The sequence below is a fragment of the Gekko japonicus genome, unplaced genomic scaffold, assembly GCF_001447785.1.
Source record: "Gekko japonicus isolate JY-2015 unplaced genomic scaffold, Gekko_japonicus_V1.1 scaffold560, whole genome shotgun sequence".
Classification (NCBI taxonomy): domain Eukaryota; kingdom Metazoa; phylum Chordata; class Lepidosauria; order Squamata; family Gekkonidae; genus Gekko; species Gekko japonicus.
Window position 1 is genome coordinate 652514 of NW_015161967.1, and position 23756 is coordinate 676269.

General features: G+C 43.2%; 1 protein-coding gene across 4 annotated transcripts in view; it reads left to right on the top strand.

The window, feature by feature from the left end:
* The window catches only part of LOC107126123 (muscleblind-like protein 3), a 111113-nt gene extending 88460 nt beyond the window's left edge, over positions 1-22653 (top strand). For 3 of the 4 annotated variants that reach the window (XM_015429634.1, XM_015429631.1, XM_015429632.1), the window contains 4 exons: positions 2899-3049; positions 13014-13108; positions 15159-15232; positions 16585-22653. In XM_015429634.1, coding sequence (XP_015285120.1) covers positions 2899-3049; positions 13014-13108; positions 15159-15215 — 303 coding nt within the window. In that variant the 3' untranslated portion in view covers positions 15216-15232; positions 16585-22653. The remainder of the gene's footprint in view (positions 1-2898; positions 3050-13013; positions 13109-15158; positions 15233-16584) is intronic. The other variant, XM_015429633.1, reaches the window with a different exon arrangement.
* The last annotated feature ends 1103 nt before the right edge of the window (positions 22654-23756 follow it).

A 23756-nucleotide genomic window follows, 5' to 3' on the forward strand; every position in this document is an offset into this window, starting at 1 on the left:
GTTTCTCAAGCTTTGTCTAGCATGGTGGCTCCCCAAAGTAGTGTGTGCATCTGCTGTGATGCAAAGGATTCTGAGACTTAGTATGTGTGATAATATCATTGCCCTCCTTCTTCAAAAATTGGGGGGGGGGGCACACGACAGCAGGGAGGAAACCTTCAGCTTGCCCTTTCTTATAGATGCGTGGATCCCTGTTTTGTGCAGTTAGATGAATGCCAGCTGCTGGTGAATTTCATGTCGTTTCAGAAAACAAAATGGATTCCTGTGCCTGCTTCTCTCTTTGATGTTATGAGCCGCCTCTTGGTGGTCTCTGAAGAGGCAGCAAATAAATGTTTTAAATAAATATTTAAGCCTGGGTTCTTGCCCCAGCCACATGTAAAATGGAGAGGAGGGATACAGTGTGGGGTCTTTGTGTCTTTGTATTTGTATTCTGAGGGAGGGGAGAGAGCTGAAGCAGGAACAGCAGTGTGGTATAAAATCACTGTTGTAAATAAGTAATCCATGGCTAAAATGGACCCAAGATCTCACTAGGTATAAGACATGTTCACATATCCAGCATTTCTGTCCATAAAATGGTCAATTTGAAGCAAAGGAAACAAGACCAGAAGACTGTGTGGCTAGACGTTACAGTATGTACAGCAGGATGGAGGGACTAGGAAGTCAAAGAAAAGGGCCTCAGAGAATGGCTCTCAGTGTTGTCAGTCAAGTCAGTGAGGGAAGGGGTGTATGCTGGTTGAAGCTTGAGAGAGGTGGGGATACACCACCCCTGGCTGCTCATTCATACCACCTCTGGTATGGAACCCTCCCAACCCGTTTAGGGGTCCCACCTCTCTCTTTGGGAACCATGGCCCCATGTCTCCTAATGAAGTCCATAAATAGATGGAATACTTAAAAAAAACCCACTAAGATTACAAGGAAGTGAATTCTTCCCTAGAGCAGGGGAGGAGAGGCAATTACCTGCATGAAGTTGTTAATGGTAAGAAACATTAGCAGTTGTTGAGCCTTCAGTGGTGCAACTTGATTGTTGAGACTTGTTCCTTGGGGGATGACTAACATTGGGGGGGGGGGATTCTACATGTAGGGTAAAAGGCATTTTCTCTGAACCAAACAGTGAAACAGGTTTGACTGACTAGAAGCACCATGACATGACAGGCCTAAAAGAGAAGATTTGCTTGTTAGGAAGAGCCAGGCAGTAGGAAACGCCCTTTTAACAAAGTTAATCATATCATATGTGGTCTGTTAAAACAACACATTGAAAGAACCAATGTTAAATTGGACTCCTTAATTTTCTAATTTACAACCCAGCTAAACAAAAGGGATCTCTGAATCCTAATGCATTGCACTTCTATTAGAACAAATACACTGGTGAAGAAAAAACTTGCATCATTTTTTTTTTAACAGTGAGAGATGTTGCAAGCAGCAGGTGGCTTTGCTTATTTCATCTGTGACAAACATTTACTAGCTTCTGTCAGCCAAAATCTTTCCAGCTTAAGGCTTGGGGAATGTAGCCATTTACAAAGCATTTGGCTTGAGACACAGAATCTGCCTGAACCCCCCAGTCCTTCTCCTTCCAGCTAAGCTGCTTCCCACCCAGCCACCCCCACTGCCTCCTGAAAGCAAGGAAAATCTTTACAATGCTCTGCAGCCTCGTTTGAGGCTATTTGGGCCTTCATGTTGATGGGGATGCAAAAAAAATGAATCCTGGAGGAAGTCTGAAGCTACACCAGATGTGATATCCTAGCTGTGAGAGATTTCCTCCATGCGATCCCCAGCTTGGAGTAGAATTACATGGTTCCTGTTATGTGTCACCCCATAGCTCCAGTGACACACATGACTGGCTGTTCCCAGTTCCCAGAATGATGCATGAACATAATTCATACACACAGGTAACATGTAGGTGAGTCAGCCTGCCACTCTGACACAGTGTCCCAGCAATACTTTGGTCTTAACCGTACACTTTTTTTACACAACAGCATTCCAAGCACTAATTACTGGCCAAATTGGGTTGTGGGGCAAATATTTACACATGTACAGTTAGCCAAAGTTAGTCCCCATTGATTTTTTTTGTTTGTTTGTTTAAATTTTTGACTTATGCTAATCTTCTCATTTTAATAGCTGTCTTCGCTTTCTTTCTTCGCTGGTATTGCTTGTTGCCTGCAACTGCTTTTGATTCTGCCTGACCAAATGAAAATTGTTCTTGATTTCCCCCCCCTCCCCTTTCCCCCCTCTTTCCTTTTTTGAGATCAAACGAATCGAGATGCTCTCCTTTAGTGTGCAGTTGTGCTACAAATGAAAAAGCTATTTGAAACTGACTGAGCCGTCAAAAGTTTTTATCAGAGAAGGCAGGGAATTACAGGAGAGTGTTTGGGGAGGGACGAAGGACAGGGTGCAGACAATTTGGTGCGTTAGAGGATTCCATTTTTTTCACCAGCATCTCGTGGACTGGGAATAGATTGCCATTTACCTGCTGCCAGTGGTCAGTTGCCCATTTTAAACCCCAGCCTCCTGGATTGGAAAGAATAGGGAGTGGGAGAAAAAACGGCTGTCACGATTGTGAACCATGACAGTTGAGCTTACTTAAGGGTTGGTTTAAATTTGTAGTGTAGGCGTGCTTTTCTGAGCACTCCTCCCTTTTGGGAGGCGGGACACAATTTTACTTCCTTCCTCTCAGTCACTGCTTATCCCCTGAAGGTGTGGATTTGCCTCTTATTCGATCACAATCCCCCCCCTCCCCATTTTTGATTCAACACGGTTGCAGGTGATTTGCAGACCGCACATCCTGTCTAGTACTGTCTTTCTAATGTGTCGTGTTGCCTAATTTAGATTTCTCTTTCTCTCTTCCCCCCCCCCTTTTCTACTCCCCTGCCGCCTCTGGTTACTTCTCCTTCCCACCCTGCACAGGCCCTGCCACCTGGTGCTCTTCAACCTTTACCAAAGAGGCCAGCACTTGAAAAAAACAACGGTGCCACCACAGTCTTTAACCCAAGTGTTTTCCACTACCAACAGGCCCTCGCGAACATGCAGTTGCAACAGCCTACATTCATCCCTACAGGTATGTTGTCTCCGACTCTTGCTGAACCCAGGAGAATGTTGTGTGAGGAGGTGCTTACTGATGCAAAACCCTTTGCACTTCACCCTTGCTCTGCCATGCCTGGGATTATACAACTGTGCAGTGTGGCTTCTGCTGGTTTGCCAGGCAGGTTGCTTTTCAGATGAAGCTGTGTTGGCACAACTCCCTCCCTTCCCCTGCTGCAGCAGCGTAGCCTTTGACGTGCATATCCTTATCAGCCTTGCAGGGCGACAGGTGCGCCAGTTGGGAGATTTCCCCCCTAGGGGTTTCTGAGGCTGAGGAGAAGGAGGTGGTGATGGTGTTATCACAAAGGGATGAAGTAAGGAATTCATCTCTCCTCCAATTCCTTGCAAAGTGTCCCCGGTGGCTGATGATCAAGGGCAGCTCTTGGTCACCGGTGGCACAGTGTGATGGTGAAGTGTTTTGACTCCCTTCGGAAGGCTCATCTTTGAGAACATTTATTTATTTATTTATTTTATATTTCCTTCCATTTATATCCCACCCTCCCCACAAAGCAGGCTCAGGACGAATGCCAACCTATGATAATCTGCTGAGTGCAGATTTACAGCATAAAAACAAAATGCACACAGTAAATATAATAAAATAACTGCAATACTAGATACTTTAAAATAAATGATACCTCAACAGACACATAAGAGTGACTCACTGGGGGGAGGAGGGGGGAGGCCAGGTTGAGTTGGATACCCACTGCCTCAACTGAAGAGCTGGCAGAAGAGCTCCATCTTGCAGGCCCTGTGGAACTGTAAAAGCTCCTGCAGGGCCCTAATTTCTGACAGGAACTCATTCCACCTGGCCCTAGTTGAGGCAAGTCGGATATCCCTGGGGCCAGGGACCATCAGCAGATGCAGATTCATAGAGTGCAATGCCCTCCGGGGCTCATATGGGGAGAGACGGTCTCGAAGATATGCAGACCCCTGGCCATGTAAGGCTTTAAAGGTAAGAACCAGCACCTTGAGATGGATCCAGTATTTAGTAGTCAGCCAGTGCAGTTCACGCAGCACTGGGCGGATGTGAGCCCACACAGGCAGTGACATCAGTGCTCATGCTGCTACGTTCTGCACCAGCTGCAATTTCTGGAGCAGAGTCAAGGGCAGCCCCACTTAGAGAGAATTACAATAGTCTAGCCTGGGGTTGACCATTGCATGGATCACCATAGCCAGGTCTTATTGCACCCACAATGTTTAAAGAATGAAACGTGAGTTTTAGAACCGTGTTTTATTTATCTCAATGGGACTTGGACTGCAGAGGCCCCTACTGTCTCCAGCCCTGCCCTGTTCTGGCTTCGGAGCAGTTAGCTGCTTGCTCAGGGTGACTAGATTCCTGTTAACTGAAAAACCAGTCTCTACAACCGACATGTGAGGCATCATCTGAAACCTCAGCTGCGGTCAAGCTTTCACGAAACTCTTTCCAAGATTTAGTGAAACAGTATGGAACATTCAGTAGCTTCAGAGCGAGTCATTGTTGATATGTTGCTGTTTTTGTTTCATTTCTATTCTCTGTCCCTTCCCTGGTTAAAAGCCAAAGTGTTTGGGATTCCTCTGTTTCCTTTTGAATAGCTGTTAAAGAATCAAATGTGAAAAAGTCTCTGTGTTGTTCTCTGATTCTTTCCTCATCTTCCTCCCTTTGTGGTTCCACTAAATTAATCATGAGCCAATTCCTGGATTCTTTGGTAGTTGGTAGAGCAGACCTATAGATTTGTCTGTTGGTTGTTTGGCAGAGTTAGATGTGTTCAAGATTACTGAAAACAAACGACTGCAACAAAACCTAGCAAACAAGTCTGCAGAAGTCACTCATGTTCATATACAAAAAATGTTCACTAAACTGTTTTCAAAAATGTACCTACACATATCAGTTATTTGTGTTACATTAAATGCCCAAAAAGGAGGGAGGGGCAAGGATCACTGCTACCAAAGTACAGTTTTCCTGCTTGGATACTTAGAGGTGATTTTTCTTTGCCACAGGCAATTAGAGGAATGCCTGTTTACAAGACTGACTTCAGCATAGTTAACTCAGTTCTGAATAGCAGCCCTGTTGTTTTTGCAGTTTGAAACAGCAAACACACATCAGACATCTTAAGCAGGGCTGTGTTTTAAAGGAATAAAAATCTTGTGCTTTGGACAGCCGTGTCCATTCCATTATTCTCTTTCCTGAAGGCTTTCTTTGATCAGGTCCAGATGGGGGGATGGGAGAGAGGAACCATGTAATCCTTTCCTTCTCTACACAAAATTTCATAAGTGCTCTGCTGGATCAGACCGAAGGCCCATCTGGTATAGCATTCTGTTTCCCACAGTGGGCAATCAGATGCCCTGGAAAGACCCCAAACAAAAGCCAATAGAGACCAAAGCTTCTACTCTGGTGCCCCTAGAAGTAGACATCCTCAGAACATGAAGATTCAATTTACCCATCATGGCTTATAACCATTAATAAACCTTGCCATTATTAATTTGTCTGATCACCTTTTAAATCCATCTGAGATGCCACCCATCACTAAATCCCGTGGCAGTGAGTTCCATAAGTTAATGACACCTGGTGAAAAGAAGTACTTCCTTTTGTCTGTCCTGAGTCTTCTGCTCATTGACATCATTGGGTGCCCCCAAGTGTTCTCTGTGGTCACCCCAACCTGGTGGGGTGGTCTCTGAGAGTGTAAAAAGGCCTTATCCCTCCTAGCCTTTAGGATGACCTGCAAATCAGTTCTGCTGGAGAAACAATTTGGTTGATGCTATAGTGGCATTTGTAGTTTTGTTAGCAGGCTGTTTCTTTCTGTGAACCCCCCTCCTTTGGTGGACTGGAGTTTTGTTTAATTATTTGCAGTGCAGTGCAGACCTGTTTTTAGGACGTTTACAACCTGCCCTGAGGTACTGGAAGGGCAGGGTAGAAACATTTAAAATAAATAAATAGTATTTGAATGAGGGAGGAAAAACTTCACTCTGTCCACTTCCTCTGTGCCATGCAGATTGCTACCCACCCCCCCACCCCCCGGGCACTTTGTTTTTCTCATTTATAAGGCAAAGAGAAACGTCCTGGTATATTTTTCTATATGAAAAAAACCAGCAGGGGAGGGGAAGCTACTTTGGCTGACAAAAGGATTGGGTGGGAATTTTTTTAAAAACCTGGTCCTTTGCTGAACCCAAAGCTACCTGCAGCTGCTTTTGCTTTTCGAAGAAAGCCCCTCCCAAGGTGGCAGAATATGAAGACCATAATTCTGTGTAGAGAGAAGCAAGACTTCCGCCTAGGTACAATTCTTGAAAGAATGTGTTCCTTTTCCCATCCCCTGCATTGTGATCTTGTACCATCAAAATCCCTTCTTCTGCACAAAGCATTAAAGATAGGCCCAGATCCCTTCTTGCCCTTTACACTGCTAACCCTAAATCCCTTGTCTCCATACCCTGAAGTCCCCAATGTATAAAATGGGAATTGCAACTGCTTTGGCAGAGGTTCTCCAAGGACTCTCAATGAGCAAAGGAGGGCGGGGTTTTTAATAATTGTGTACAACCAAGGGGTTGAGAGAGTGTGACTTTCCTCTTCCTTGTGTGGAAAGCTTCCCATGAATGTATATGAAGCTGCCTTGCATTGAGTCAAACCATTGGTCCTTCTCGATCAGGACCATCTGCTGTGACTGGCAGCAGCTCTCCAGGGTCTCAGGAGGAGAGAGGTCTTTACCTGCTACCTGAGATTGTTTAATCTGGAAAGGCCAGGGATTGAACCTTTGTCCTTGTGCATATAGAACATGGGCTGTGCAGCTAAGCTGTGGTCCCATCCCCAAATCCCCTCCTTTACCTGGCTACTAAAGGTATAGGATCTCTGCTATTCTGGGGCAGCTGGCCATGTGAGAATAACTGAGGAGAGCAGAAAAGGCTATAACTAAATCCCTGACTAAACATTTTAGGCCTGAGCCGTGCAGTCAGGAGAATGAAGAGGGAGCCTGCAGGTGGAAGATGACATTTGGAATGCTTCCCTGGGTCAACAGCCTCCTTCCTCACACCAAATGGAAAACCATCATAGCAAGTCTAGCAAGAGAGTCAAACCTGTCTGCCGGCTGTGCTGGTTTTCTGTTTGTGTGGAATTGTTTATGCAAAGGAACATTCAGGTCATTAAATCCATCCCCAGCAGTGCAGTCCATTCTGCCACTTCAGTCCTCCTCCACCTCATTGCCTGCATGCGTAAACCATTCCTGAGATCCTTTTCCCACTCAAACTGTGTTCCATGCCACTGGCCCATAGCCATGCCCAGTTGCACAGGAGGGAAACTGATCCTTGTTTGAATGCCATTTGCTATGTTATCCAATGACCTCCCTCCCAGTTTTTGTTCTAAGGGGCAGAAGTGCACATTACGACATAGAGTTGCTGCCCCAAATGGGATCCCTGTGTCATATACTCCCCCTACTTCCTGAATCCCACAGCATCGAAACACAGAAGTCCATCTTGTGACATGATGGTGCCATTGCATTTCCTTTCCATCTCTGGCAGCAGTCATTTATATAGAACAAAGGCAAGGAAATGTATAAGATCCTGTCACTGCACGAGTAAGCAAGCTTCAGTGTTACTGAGGGATAATTTAACCTGAGCTGCCACTGTTGGTGACACCCTTTTGTCGAGTGCAGTGCACTTTTAGTCCAAGTAATAATATAACTTTGGAAGCCAGCTTGCAGATCAAAAGTGTGGTCTAGGGGCGTGCAGGGGGAAAAAAATTTTTTTTGGATTCGGGTATAATTCGGTGGCTCAATTGGTTAAGACGCTGAACTGCAGGCTGTGGAAGGTCAGTAGTTCAGCAGTTCAAGACCCGGGTGCCGCAAGACAGGATGAGCTCCTGTCTCTAGTTCCAGCTCCTGCCAACCTAGCAGTTCGAAAGCAAGAAATTGCAAGTAGATAAATAGGGACCACTTCGGTGGGAAGGTAACAGCGTTCTGTGCGCCTTGGTGTTTAGTCATGCCGGCCACATGACCACGGAAACGTCTTCGGACAGCGCTGGCTCTTCGGCTTTGAAACGGAGATGAGCACCGCAACCCTAGAGTCGGATTCGACTGGCTTTCGAGCAAGGGAACCTTTACCTTTTTATAATAAAGCCAGTTTTTTCTGGGATTCCCAAATATACCTGAATACCAATATTGGTATTCTATCGGTACCCAAAAAATTTTGGGATTCCCGAAATTTTTTTGCTCCATTGTATCCTATGGAGCCATTGTAGTCAATGGCAAAAATCTTCTAACAAGTATTCACGGGGCTGGGGAGGAGGTGGTTTGAGGTAGAGGCACCAAATTTGTACTGTAGCTGCTGGAGCCTCTCCCCAAAAGACCCCCCAAGTTTGGAAAAGATTGGACCAGGAGGTCCAATTCTAGGGGCATCCAAAGAGGGTGCCCACAATCGTCCATTGTTTCCTATGGGGATGAGAAAAAGGCAGGCAGCAGTATTTCCCAAAAAAAGCAAAAAAAAAAACCACCAAAGATTTTTTGGGGTTTTCGGCATTCAATATTTGGCAGCCGAATCAGCTCAGGGGATATGATTCAGTATGCCACATACCCGAAAAATGCCAAAAAATAATAATCAGTTTTTCCCCCGGTTCGGCTTTACCAAATGCACATCCCTAGTGTGATCTGGTCAGCGGTGCACACAGACAGATCTGTCCGCAAAGACAGAGCGAGGGCAGCAGTAGCAGCAACAAAGGCTTCATCCTGCAGCTGGACTTTGATGCCAAAAATGCCCATGTGCATATGGCCTGTTCCTGCACATTACATTGGATGAGAAAGCCCCTGCTTTGTGTGTTGCTTCTTAACATCAAAGCACTGCAGAGTTTTGGACCATGGCATGAATTTGTTTTGCAATAGCTACACAAAAATGCATGTAACATTAAGCGGGGCCAAGTTTGTAAAGTGTGTGTGTGTTCAAAACTCATCCAAAACTCTGCTACCAAGAATCCAAGAATTATTCTGATCTGGTATGATTTTCAAAACTACAATACAAATTTGACAATGCTGAATTTGGGTTTTTAGTTTTGGGGGGTCATGGTCTTTGGCTACAGGTGCTGCTGCAGTAACGACCAAAAATAACCTCCTTTTCTTTGAATTGAAAGAGTTCTCTCTTAACACGTTTAACTGCTTCACTAATGAAATGTCCCTTCTGTTCATCTTTCCACGCTTCACTGCATGGTGTGCAGGGTCTGTGCTGTGCATGACTCCCACAGCAAGCGTTGGTAGGTTTCTCTACACAAACTTCAACTTTTCCTAACTTGAATGAGGCAGTGTTTTCCTCTGTGTTGCTGGTGGAGGTGGTGTGTGTGTGGGGGGGGGAACAGGGTGTGCAGTGTGGTGTGGTGTGATGTGCTGTGGCTAAAAATCCACTGTGTCCTAAAGGCTGAGATGGTTGTGTCCCTTTTTCATGTCTGTGGTGGTGTGCTGGATTTGATGACTAATAAGTAGAGCCTGACAGGCCGAAAGTACACACTGTACATCAGGAATACTTTCGGTGGTGTCGGAAAACCTCCCTCTTTTGACTTTTTTTTTTTTGACAATGCCACAAGAACATTCACCTGTTCATTTACATTACCCTCTTGTGCTGTCTCCCTTGATTGGCTTTGTTTGCCCTCAGTGATGTCGCTATGTAGCCATGACTACGTAGTGTCCAGGTTTTCATCCTGTTCACTAGGCGATCCCTGATTGGCTGGGATCATCTCTGTGGCTGGTCCAGGAAGCACTGTTCTTTCAGAATTGCCTCGGTTTGCCTTCAGTAGCATCACTACATAGCCAAATCTGATTGGCTGTGTTAGGATGCCATCCCATTCACTCTTGTGAGTAGTCCAGGAAGAAGAAAGAAGCAGCAGCAGCTAAGGAAGCTGATAGCAGTAAACAGGATTGAAAAAACATGGACATTCACTCAGTTAGGGGGTCTTCCACCTCAAAAGTATTTTTAATTCAAAAAATCAAAGTAGGAGAATATTAAATACAGTCTTACTAAAAAGCCATCATGGAAGGGATGAACTCCCAGAATGCATGCTGGTTCTGTGACAAAAAGAAGCTGTGGTTGTCTTTTGGGTCATATGACTGTCACTATGTCCTAGGGCAGGAGCAGGAGCCATTCTTGGCTTACATGGATGGAAATTTAAGAATTCCTTTTCATCAATATGAGGGGGGGAAAGGGGCTGGCTAGAGCTTATCCACATTACAAATGAGACCGCTTTGGAACTCATGATAAAGTGTCGTCACCTGTATCCCTCCCACTGTCACCACAACTAGAGAAACTTGGCATTGATGACAGTGCTGAATTGTAAATGTTAAAAATTCCTTGTCTCCTTCTTTGGAGACTGCGAAATCTGCTAACCAGATGGATGGAAATTTAAGAATTCCTTTTCATTAATATGAGGGGGGAAAGAGGCTGGGGGGGGGTTGACAGGTAGGCTTATAGAAAAAATTGAGAGTTTGATCATGGCTGTCCTCCTCCAAGAAGCAGAGTGGGTTTTAGTTGTGTGATGGGGCTAGAGCTTATCCACATTACAAATGAGACCGCTTTGGAACACATGATAAAGTGTCGTCACCTGTATCCCTCCCACTGTCACCACAACTAGAGAAACTTGGCATTGATGACAGTGCTGAATTGTAAATGTTAAAAATTCCTAGTCTCCTTCTTTGGAGACTGCGAAATCTGCTAACCAGATTTGAAACTGGTTTATCCATGCCATATAAACATGCTGAGTGCAGCCTCCCACGCTGTCAGCTAAGCCCAGGAAGTATCCTGTGATGCTAACTGCACAAAGCCATTGCAGCACAAAACCACCCTAAATGTCTGGACTGTTGAGCATAAAAGCAACACTCCTGTCCCTGTTTTGGGGGGAGGGGGTGACAACTGCCATAACAATAGCTGTGTCTATCAGATTACGTCTCATAGCAGCCAGTGGCCCCCGCAGTCCGCACCCTAATGGGCAATGGCTAGAATCTCTCTCTATCAGACCAAATACCGAAGGTGCAAATGACTTTCCCATGTCCCTGTGGTCAGCTACCATTTTACCAGTACTACTTCAGGGATGCAGGTATAGTTGCCGAAGTTAACCACACTTTGGGACCTAGTGCTCATGACTTGGTGAATCTGTGTCGGGCTCTATAATTTCCGATTCTAGACCTATCTGAGTATCGCATCTTTATGCTGCCTTTCCTCTCAGGAGTTCAAGGCAGTGCCCATAATTCTCCCCTCTTGCATGTTATCTTCACAACAACCTTGTAAGATGTGCTAAGCTAAGAGACAGCACAAGTGACCCAGGGTCACTCAGGGAAGTCCATGACTGAACCTCAGTCCCCCACTCCCCTACCCCAGTCTTCAGCTGACTCAAACTATCACACCACACTGGCTAGATGGGGGTTCAGATGGTCAAATGATTCTCCATACAGATGTATACCCAGCACGCGTGCACACACACACACACACACTTAGAAAATGAGAGGTTGGGGAGAGGAGGACTCTAGCTAGTCTTCTCCATGACCTGCTAGTTTTCTAAATGCAAAGAGGAGGGTAATGTCAGAGGAGCGCCCAGGCCTTTGAGACACTCCCCACCCCCACCTGCTGTCCAGACACAAAATTACCAGCTCAGTGAGGGTTGAGAGTTTCTTGATGTAGTTGGCTTCTGTACTGGACAGTTTGATTTCATTTTTAAATATGACTGTCTATCAGGATAAGGCAATGGCAAATCACTGCTTAATCACTTGCCTTGAAAACCCCATGGGGCTGCCATAAGTCAGCTGCCACTTGACGGCACTTTACATGCACAGGCGTCTATCAGGATGGGGCACATCGAAATTGACATCTATAGCTTCAGCCACTCTTGCGTCCAAAAGCCAGTCTGAGCAGGGCCTCCCCTGTTCTTTAATGGCGAACAAGTACATCAGAGACCAGAGCTTTGGGCCTCTTGCTTTTCCACTTGCAGTTTTGAGCTCGTAAGTCCTGCAGGGGGGTTATCAGGCTCCTTTGCTGCCTGCCTTCCTTCCCTCCCTCATCTGGTGGTCAAATTAGCCACCATCTCTTGCTTAATGCCCCTTTTTCAAGCGGCCACATTGTGTAAAAACCTAGCTACCCTTTCAAACCGTTTAAAGGAGTCTTTAAAACATGCTGCCTCTCCTTCCTCTCCCCCCTTTCCTCTCAAGTGCTGTTTCTGTTTTTCTGGATGTGGAAAATGTTGTTGGAAACTTACTTTATTTTCCCTGCTCTGCCCTTGGGAGGAACTTGGCCATGCCCTGTTTAAAAGATCAGACAAATAAACAGTGAATTTGCTCTCGCGAACGGCCCTGTCACAGAACTGAGCAGGTCCATGTGGCTACAGCCTCGTCCAGTTGTAATGCAGCTCGAAAGAACACAATAGGAAGCCATCATGCCCTGTGGGATTGTAACCAAAACATGTGCCTGGGTGGAAGCATCTTGTCCAAATACATGCTCAGAAGTGCACCCATGTTCTTTTAATTCATAAATAGTGGGGGGCAAGCTTTCAAAGTAGGGTGGGACTAGGGTGCGGCAGCCACATGTGCTCCACAAGAGCAACCTGCATTGTTGGCATGGCCCATCTCAGGTGGTAATTTAGCCAGCTGTGGCCAATAGTAGCACCAATCTTGGGATGTTTTGCTCCTTCCCCACCTACCTTTGGAAATTTGGCCCCTGGAGTCTTCTACATCATTGTTCTGCTTATAAATGTTACTAAGTGTTGAGAATGTTTTAAGTTTTTTTCCTTAATTATAATTGTAATTGGCTTTTTTCCCCTTTTTTCTCTTTTATTTTTCCCTTCCCGATGCTGTTTTGCTTTGCACTGTGATTGCATGCCATGCCCCGGTGTATCCTTCCATGACGTCACATGGCTTGTTGCTGTGATTCCTGCCACGCCCCCACCACATGTTGCCATGGTTACATAAACGCTCCACCCTCCTGTTATGTCGCTTCCATGGCTCCCTACTGAAAAGTTCCCATGATGCACGGTGCTACGCCCACCACTGTGTCTGCAGCAACAACACCTGCCACCAGCGTTCCTTTCGCTGCAACTGCTACAGCCAATCAGGTTTGGCCCTTTCAATAGCTTTATTTCGCAATGTTCAGATGTGCAAGGGCTGTACAGGACCATATCCCACATGGGGCTGAGCATCTGTTTCCCCACAGGGCATGTAGGAGTTAGAAGAAATATTGCTTTTGCCACGATGGTACACCTCAAAAACACCTCCCCGTGTAAAATGAGCACTCTCTTGGCTGTACCTGTAAAATTATTTACCGGTTGGTTCACAGCCATCACTGTCATTGCCCCATGCCATGAATCTCCATGCCCTCTTTCCCTGTTTCTGACAGCAACTCTCTTCTCCATGTATTACAGCCAGACGGGGATCTTTCATTACACAGTGGCTGTTTTTGGTGGCAGCCTTATGGCAAAAGTAACGTGTTCCAGCCTTGAATATTTCTGTTCTCTTCTGCCTTGTCATCCTTAACTGTACAATACCACCAACCAGTCACTGTTGCCCCATGAGGGATGGGATCCTTTGGAAAGGCAATGTGTATATGTTTAGGACTGGTGATGGGACAGTGGCCTTTTGGGGTGTTGTTGTTTTTTTTTTTTTAATGGTTCCAAAGATAGGAGATGGGTGAGTCCCCAGACCTCTTGAAGGTTAAGTCTGGCAGAGAGAAGCCTTTGAACAATGGCATATTCCCTGTCAGATCATCCTAGCCACGATCAATGTTCCCTCTAAGCTGTGGAGTCTTGTGAGCAAAAATTCTACTTTGTGAGCTACTGGTAGTAAAGTTGTGAGCGAGCGATTTGGCTACTGTATAAATTAGTTTGCTCTGGAGCCATCCCTACCTGAGCTAAGATAAAAATGTGTGAGCTGGAGCCTAAAAAGCTGTGAGCTAGCTCACACTAACTCAGCTTAGAGGGAACACTGGCCACGGTTAGAAATGGCATCCGAGTACTGTGATTCATTTGTGTTGCTTCTGCTTTTCATTTCCCAACAGAAATATCGCATCAAATGTTCTTCCTTGTGGTATTTCAGTCCCTCTACCCTAGACAGAAAGCAGAAACGAAAGGATCTGTTTAAAAAAAGCAAAAATGGTTGAATTTTAGTGATTAAAGGTTGTGGCTTATCGAAGAAGCCGTTCATCCATCCAAACCATTAATATGGTATTGGTGGCAGTTTTCTGTTTTGCCCGACTAATATGGACGGTATAACTGGGATTGTTGCTCTGTCTGAGACGTGAACGGAGACAGACCCTTCCTCCAAATAAAGGGTACTGCTTCCACACCAGTCCTGAACTTCCTGCATCAACTTTCTCCCCCCAGGAATGTGATTGGTTTGCTCTAAGTGGACCAGGGAAGACCTCAGTGCAAATGAAGTATTTTTCTATACATGATGATAACCACAATGCCAACTATATATTTAGCACATGAAAAAAATGGCAGATTCTGAATTGCTTTAGAGAAAGAAGCAAGCTTTCCTTTTATTTGCAGGGTGCTAATAGCCATATGGAGCCTGTAACTGCAAACTGAGAGGTGTGGTGGGGTTAAGTTTAGCCAAGACTGGTTTTGGGTTTTTTAATTATGTATTTTACTAGGCCAGTATACCACTTTACAGCTTGTAAGAACAGTTTCCACGGGTGGTGTATCAGTGCGAAGATTCTTTATGTATGCGTGTGTTTTGCCCCCTCACTGTAATTGCAAATATCATGCAATGCAGACTTTTGTTTGTTTGTTTCTTCTTCATTTCTTAAAAAATGAGATAAAATAGACCCACCAGGAAGTGTTTGAATCCCAGTTTGTTGTGGGACCTACATTCTCTATTTATGGCTATGTACCTATGCAATAAAGGTGATATGCGACAAGGCCTCCCCCAATGGATAGCCAGGCCCTGACATTTTTCTGTTTTCTGCTTCTCTGTCATTTGGTTCTCCAATTCACCTCTGTCATTAGAGGTGATACGGAGTTGCCATTCTTAGCCATTCAGACAAATGGCACTTTCCCTGTTCACTTCAATGGGATGCTACATGAACTGTTGATAGATTCTGAAGCAAATGGATGAAATGAATGCCAAGGAAATGTTGTTGATGTTTTGCTTCTTCTTTCACTGCAGATATCCCAGTTATCAGTAGATGAACTAAACAACAGCATGTTTGTCTCACAAATGTAGAAGGATTCAGTGGAACGGTAAGTTCCTGTTAAGAGTTAGCCAAGGTGCCCCTGGATTTTATAACTACGAAATAAGAGCCAGCAAATCTCATTGCTGCAGACTAAGAGCTTAATTTGGGCCTGTTGGGATTCTTACCCAGTGCTGCATTCACAGTCCTGTTTTTTCATGTAGGGAGGGTTAGGGTTAGATCCTTTCCATATAAGTCTCATTTGGAATGGGCCAGTGTTTGATGGGAGGGGGGAGAGGCACATAACCAAACATGCCTTCAACTGTTTATAACAAAGTTGCACGTTTTGTGTCCATTTTTTGGCAGGGCATCTTAACGCTGTAATCAATCACGCAGCACTGGGGGCCTCAGTTTGGTTAGTGCTACAGCACTCTGTAGCATAGTAGGAAGGCCTAATGGTTAATCATGCCCTGTCTTTCTTAAGAATAAAACTCCAGTCAAGACATACATGGAAGCTCCTACTTCTACAGGGGTTCTTTGTACACAGCAGAGCTGTATGGAGCATAGATTGGGCTATGCAAGTTCTTCCTTCCTTCCTTCCTATTAAGGACAACAACATGAATCAAGGGCCCTGTGGGTTCCATGCTTTAAAAAAAAAAAGACAGTTCTGCACTGTTAAATGCAAACTGTGTACCAAACACCAGTTGAATTCTACAGTGTGTGCTTCGTTTCTCTTTATGTTTGACAATAATATTCTGTAAATATTAAACAATCATTCCGGTTTGTCATAGTGTGAAGGCAAGCAGCTCAGTGGAAATCTTGTTCAGACAACGTTCTGCAGACATTGCCACATAACTTTGAAGGATATCTTTGCAGTTATCAGAACTGGAAACTTGGTTTTTAAAATGAAGTCCTGGCAGAATTCAGCAGCTCAGAATCTTATTCACCAAGTCACTGGCTTCTGAGTTTTCAGCAAATATTTCCTGCATACTTTCAAGCTTATCCTTGTAGCCATAAGGACTACAAGCAGAGGTCCATCAGTGGCTATTAGCCACAAGGTATAGATAGGGACTCTGGGGCAAGTGGTGCTCTGTCTTCTTGGTGCTTGGGGGGGCCAACAGTGGGAGGGCTTCTAATGTCCTGGCCCCACTGGTGGACCTCCTGATGGCACCTGGTATTTCTGGCCACTGTCTGACACAGAGTGTTGGACTGGATGGGCCTTTGGCCTGATCCAACACTGGCGTTTCTTATGTTCTTAAGCTTGCTTTAAAAAAAATGAAAACTAAGATTTCCGAAAGGCTGAATCCTGCACCCAGTGCCATTTTCTGCAGTCGGGGGGAGGGGGGTCGTGGCGAAGGGGGCTTTTTAAAAGTTTCCTTTTTATCATGGTGTTCTGTCTCTCTCTCTCCCCGCTTCTTCCAGCAAAGCATTTTGAAATTCTAAACGGTGAAATCATGGAGTATCTGGACATCTCTCTCTCTCTTTCTGTTGGCGGGAAGCTGCCCGTGGGCTCTCTGTATGTATACGCCCTTCTTTCTTCCTCTACGACCCCCACACAGTTAAGCCTACTGCAGCCGACATGTTAACCAAAAACTTATCCATGGGAATGTCAAAATTTATGAAAAAGAAATTTTTTAAAAGCACTATAGAAACAATTAACAAACAGCGCTCTGTTATACAAGATATAGAAGTAGAGAACTTATGATAATAGACTTTTATAACACCCTCCTTTAACACACTTTAAAGGCATTTTTCTGACTACCATCAAGACAAAGTTCTCCTGCACAGTGGACTGTCAGTTTACTGTTCTATTGTCGATGGATAAATGTTTGTCTGTTTTTCAAAGTGTTATCTTACTGTTTTGTTTACATCCTAGCCTATTGATTTGTTTGGAGAAAAACAATGACATGTACATTGTTATCAAGTATACTCAACACCATTTTTTTTTCATTATCACAATGTCTTACATTTTCATATACTGTGGTTATCAGTTTTCTTTTTTCTGTTTTTTTAAAAAATGACAAGCTAAGAATGTTATAGTGGGAAACAGGAATTATGTGCTTTTTGCTAAAAAAAAAAAAAAGAAAGAAAAGAAAAAGCAAGACACCAGAATGTTCAGACATTTGCTGTAGTTTATAAAACAAAAAAATTGTAGTTCATTGAAACCTCAGTCTGAAAACTAGACTCAAAATGGAGTCCGTAAACATTTGTTGCAAGCTATAGGAAGGGGTACCTGCCAACCCAGGGAAGAATTGGAAAATGCCGCCGAGAGGGACAACAACTTGGCTGCTTTGCTGAAAGCCCTTCAGGCTAAGCAGATTTTCACTTGGATGGCAGGAAAGAATGTCTGCATTCAAGTGCCATTTTTGGCTGCAAAGGGCGCACAATGTTTTTAAATATTTTAAAAACCCTGGGTTGTTAGGAAAAAATGCAGGACCTGTTCATTGAAAAACTGTTGCTTTCTTGCCATTGGGAATGAAACCCCACAACCTAGCAGATGCAGAGCCAGGGGAAGAAAGCATCAATTTTCCATTAAAATGTAAATAACTGATCCCCCCACTTCCTGTGCTTAACCCAGGAAAGTAGCACCAAATGAACACTTCTGTTGTCCATTGTCCTGGCAAAATGTCTGTTTCATTGTTGGAGAGCAATCCTTTCACCACTTTCCTTAAGCTGCATTACAACAATAGGAAAGAACAGAATAGTTGAATTTAAACTTATCCAGATGTCTCTTCCAAAGATCTGCTGTTTCCAGTGTAAACTCAGAACCGTTTCTCAGCATCCTTGCAATGCAGCTTTATGGACGAAGTTCGGATTCTGATCTATATTAGTGACTCTTAGTACAGACACAAGGGGTGGTGGCAGTAGTGAATGGAGCAGAGAAAAAGTTTCACTCTTGTGTGTTTTTAATTTTGACCCTGGTGCATTTTGGTATCTTCAGACTGATGAAGAGCAACATGAGTAAGGAAAAAAAAACTGAAGGAGGAGGAGTTGGCCAGTTTATTAACTTAGCGGTTCGTAAGATCATGATAAAAGCAATAGAGGAATGTACCGAATGTCTTTTTTGGTGTAAGTAGGAACAAATGCACACTTAAAACTCAGTTCCTTTTATAACTGTGATGGAGCCACACTGAACGTATAGGGTGAAGGGAAGCAGGGTGCATTTCTTGGTGGCAGAGCAGTGGTTCCTAGATTTACTCATGCCTTGACAGTTGAGATATTGCTGTTTTGGGCTGGTAGTCAAACCATCAAAGGTCCTCCCAGGTGATGACCACAGTGTAGAAGATCAGGACAGTTCACAGCAAGTAAGTGAATTGGCACTGTGTTCCAGAACACAACAAAATTTCAGGAATTGTTGCCTTAATTAATTGCTGCTATATCCATTAATGCCACAGAGTACAGAGATGAGTCATAATGCAGAGACTCCTCTGACTGAACAGCCGCTCCCAAGGAGCAGTTTGCAGATATAGTAATGAATAGAAATCTGTTAAGATGGAAATAAATCTTCATTGGCCAAGAGAAGACGTTGGTGACCCAACAGTCAGTCCTGTAGTACCTGCCCTCTTTATTCTTGAAAACAGCACCCCTAACCGCATAATAGGTCTGGTTTATGTTGATTCCAGTAGCTTTCCCTAAGAACTCCAGCTCTGTTTCAGCTACAGCTGCATGACATAATGCAAAATATTTTAAAAAGGGCATCTGGAAGTCATTCTTGCCACTGGTTGGCTGATAACTTGATATGAAAGAACACCAGCAGATGTGGCAGGCAGATAACTAGCCAACCAGTCAACTGTGGCAGGCCCCAAGTCTAAGCTACATATAGAGGTAGTAGCATTTGAGAATTCCCAAGCACCCATCTCTTTGGTGTTATGTTGAATAAGGAATTGAGAGGCTCCCATTGAAGGCTTTCCACCAAAACATAGTATTGTTTGCACCATTTTGTGGTCTAGAAAAAGAAAGAAATTGAGCAGTGTCCCCAGATGACTCTAATGTGAACTGGAAAGCTCAGTCTTCAAGTCTTTCTCCACCAGAATAGATTGTTTATAATCTGAATTGGAGATGTCTCTTTCAGGTCCCACCTTGGGCTTGAATTCATTTCAGATCTGCTTCTTTCTTGCGGATTGGTGATACTGTCCTTGCCTTATGGATTTTTACTTCCCTTTAATAAGCATAAAAGAAGATGTTCCCCAGTAGGCATGTGGCTGGGTTCATGAAGAGGCTGTTTCAGAAGAGCATAGCTTCAATAGGTAGTTTAGATTCTGTTGCTGGAGTACTTTCCACTAGAGAAATAGATTTGCAGGACTAAATTAGAATTCACAAAATAGAACCATTTGACTTGTCTATAGGCAAACTCCAGAACTCTTGTGTATTTTTGCTGTGAAAGTCTATTTTTGCCCTTTTGGTGAACTTTGAAGCATGAAAATTCCTGCATTTCTTCATCCAGAAGCTGAGTTTCACTATTAGTTTGAACTCTGTGATATCTGGAAAATGTGTCACATGTTCTGAGCAGGGAAAAACATTTGTTTCAGTGCTACTTTCTGGGTTCCTGACAGGTCTAGCTCGGGAAGGAGGGGAAGATTATTTGCTTATTCTCAGAGAACTGCATTTTTGTCTAACATTCCCAGCAATTTTAATTCAGATTTATGTCTGCCTAGAAAGCAGCAAACCTACATCAACAGTGAAACTGGTTCATGGACTTTCTGTTTCCCAGTGTTGTAACATTGTTAGTGGAAAAAAGTGGATTTGAGTACTTTCTGGGTGAAAATATTTGTATATATATATAAAAAAAGGTTTTGCACAACCTGTGGCAGTGCCTGAACAGAGAACATACCTGATCTCCTCTAGTCAGAAAGGACACATATATACACTTGTGTTAGCTTTATGATTTTGACAGAAAGTTGACCTTAGTTTTCAGTGTTAGAAATTGATTTTTTGTATATCTTGTCACTTTGATGTAGCTCTCTCCCATTTCCATTGAATTATACTTTGGGGGAAGAGGGGGGGAGGGGGGATGACATCTTGCATAGAATGTAAGCCCACATTTATTTCCCCACAGTGTTCATGTCATGTTTTAAAGCACTGAAAAAAGAGAACAGATGAGAGGTCATGGGCGGGAGGGAGGACTTAAGACCCAACAAGATTTTCTAGAGCCCAGATAGGAGGAGACGCCTGCTTGATGACTTCTACAGCATCTCGAGGTATCAGTAGAAAGCCTAATTTATAAGGCATAGGTGGCTCCTGGGCAACTGGACCTTTGTACCCCTGGGACATCTGCATCACACCCAAACCTACACAGACAAAAGGTTCTTTTGAGGATTGGAGTCCCAGTGATGGGCGTTCAGGGTAGACTTCTTTTAGTGCCACAACGAGTTTTGGTTTGGTTTTGTTTTTTTCAATATTAACAAATTTAGCATTTGTAACAGAGTTTGAGGAAACGAAAAGGTTGAAGCACTGGGGACTTCACCAAATTCAGTACAATCGGGGCTGGTGGGGGGAAAAGTCTGCCATTTGAAGGTAGCACTATTTTAAGCTTGTTGTGCAATGACTTCTTTATTCAAGAAAGAAAGAAAAAAAGTCGTCAGACTATAAAATCCCGAATAGACATTGTTCTATTTACAAAGTCACTGAGTTACTCAGTGACTCTAAACAAAATGTCACAAAACACAGAGATGTCATCGTTTATTTGACTACAGAGATGTATGTAAAGTTTGTTCAAATCAGTATAATTTTAGCAACTTTTTAATAAGCTTCCCACATTTGAGAAAACTTATTTTTTTAATTTATCCAAAGTTCTCGTTTTCTCTCTCTCTCTCTTTCCTTTTTTGTGGTTGTATGTGTGTCCATTTCCTCTCAGCCTTATGCAAACAATATGCAAGAAATGCTGAAATTTGAGTAAAACGGGTCATTGCAGAGAGAAAACAAAAAAGCTGAGACAGGGGAAAAAAAGATCGTTAGTCATTTCATTAAAAGAAATACAGATATTAAAAATACTGTTACTAAACTTCTAACATATGTACAAATACAGTGAATGAGGGATTTAAAACAAAATGTATTCTTAAAATTACTCCGTTTTTAAGTATAGTGTTCTTGTATGGAACATGGTTTTTCATAATTTGCCATGTAACTTGTGTTTTTGTTTGTTTAGTAAGAAATTGTTAGGTTCCATTTTTTTACAGTGTCTTTTTTTTTTTTTTTGCAATATTATACAAATCAGTTTCCTTCCCTTACCCCAGCCAGTCTGCCGCATTCCATTCCTGAACACTCCCAAACACTCTAATCTGCCATGTACTGCATGCTGCACTTTTGAGTGTTCACCAGTGGATGGCCATGGCTGGCTGGTTCTGCCCTTTGCAAAGCAAGTACATCACACATTTGCCAATGTGGCTTCAGGATTCTCTGGTGTGTTCTTTCAGATGTGGGTTGTCTCTCACCAGTCACACTCGTGCCTGTGTACTTGCTTGAGCATCTTGTCCTGAGAACAAAATACACCAAGGCCAGGTTCCAAAGAGCTATTTTCAGTGCGGCTGAGGCCTTGAGCACTCCTAGTGGCATTTAAAAAAAAAAAAACCCTTTGTTTCCCCTGTTTAATGCCAGACTGTTATGCCACGTGACCAGCTCCTCAGAAACTAAAATGGGTGGTTAGGTGGCATGTGCGTAAGTAAAATAAATCCAAAGCCCCTTTGGGCATGGAGGATTAATGCTCAGTTCTTTTGAACTTAGCCACTTCTGGCTCCAAAAATGATCCATGAACTGCAGAACTTCGACTGGCACCACTCGTCTCACGGGTGCTTCAGGAAGCCAGTCATTTGTATAGTTCGTTCTGGCAGTGAAACGTGCATGTATACAGGCACAGGGTGAAAGAAAGTGGAGTTGATTCATGTCTGGGGGGTGGGGGGCACACACATACACCAGCATGAGAAGCGGGCCTTGGTGAGGTCGGGTTGACCTCAGCCAGCAGTGCTTCTTTGCAGCTCCCATTTGTTTGTAGTGGGACATCTAAGGGAAGCAGCGATTGGGGAATTATGCCCTCAGTCACTTTGTTGAGGCCAGGAAAATAAAACAGCCCTTTTTGTACACTTAGCTAGCTACATAAACAGAATAGCATACACTGAATGTTGTAGGTACATCAGATCTGGTAAAGAGATGTGCTCACCAATTCCTGTGTATTCTTCACATTTCCTACTGCTTAACATAATAGTTGTTGCTAGGACACAGTTGTACACAGAATGGGTTAGGAAACTGGAGCCCTTCTTTTTTTTAAATCCCTAATATATTTCTCACACCTGCACACATTTTTACAAAAAAAAAAAAAGCGAAATTTATGAGGAAAATCTAATTTTCCCCCTTCCTCCTGAATGGATGAGTGATGCTAATGATCTGATTTTTACCATGTGCCTGAGGAAGGCCTTAGAATATATTGTATGTTAAAGACTGTAATAACTTTTTTAAGAAAACTATTAGTTGATAGCCTAAAATAATTGTAAATAGAGTTTAAAAAAATTGCTACTAGGCTACAACAGGTTAATTCATGTTGCTTTATTTTCCATTTCTTTTATTGTTAGTTTTAAAGGATTTTTTTTCATTACTGCTTTTTTTATATATATTATATATAAATATATATATATATCTTTAGTAACTAATGAATTTAATTTTTGAAGGAGAGTTAGAGAATGTTTAAGATTTTTAAATACATGTATTCAGCTCATTTAGTTATCTTCTTAAACAACAACAGCAACACTGAAGCGCATGTTAAGGTATAGAAAACTACAGTCCATCATTAGTTTGTATAGTTCACAGTTCAAGAACAAACAAAACAAAACAAAAAAAAAGAATTAACTTTGTATGTAACTCCTACAATGATAGATTCATTGTTAACTAATTATATTAAGTTGTTGTTGCTGTGGCGACAAAACTACAACATGGCTACCTTTGTATACATTATTTGTGAAATTTTCACATGTAAATTTTAAAAAAAAGGTGATGTGTAACAGTATGGGCTTGTTAAAGGTACAGTTCGATACTGTCAGAGAAAGATATGACTGAATATTTTTAAAATCCCAAAGTCCCATGTGAAAGCTGGATTTGTGTCTTTTCTGTCACTTTTTCAGTCAAAAAGTTTACAACACATGGATTTAGAGTCAGGTTTTATAGCTTGTAGAAATTGTTGTGTGGATCGGGTTTTTCCACAGTATTTTTTCTCCTGGACATTACAAATGGTGGCTTTTGCCCGGGGGGGGGGTTGCCAAGGCACCTGAAAACTGGGAGGGGGTCTCATTTTCCATGACACCAACACCTAAAGCAAATGCAAGAAAACCAGTGCAGATTTTCAAAAGCGATTGGCACAGTGAGCAATTTCCAAAAAAGTTTAGAGAGAAAATAATTGTTAACGTCACCAATCCTGCAAACATCAGTCATGACAAGAATCCCAGGCTATTGCTTTTAATGGGACTCAGTTACGACTAACTTTGGCTGGGTTGCATGCATCTTTAGAATTTTGTACCTGAACATTTGAAAATGATGTTAAAAGAAACAAAGAAATCCTCCAGGTCTATCTTAAAAATTTTACTTGGCCCTTGAATTGAGCAAGGAGTCAA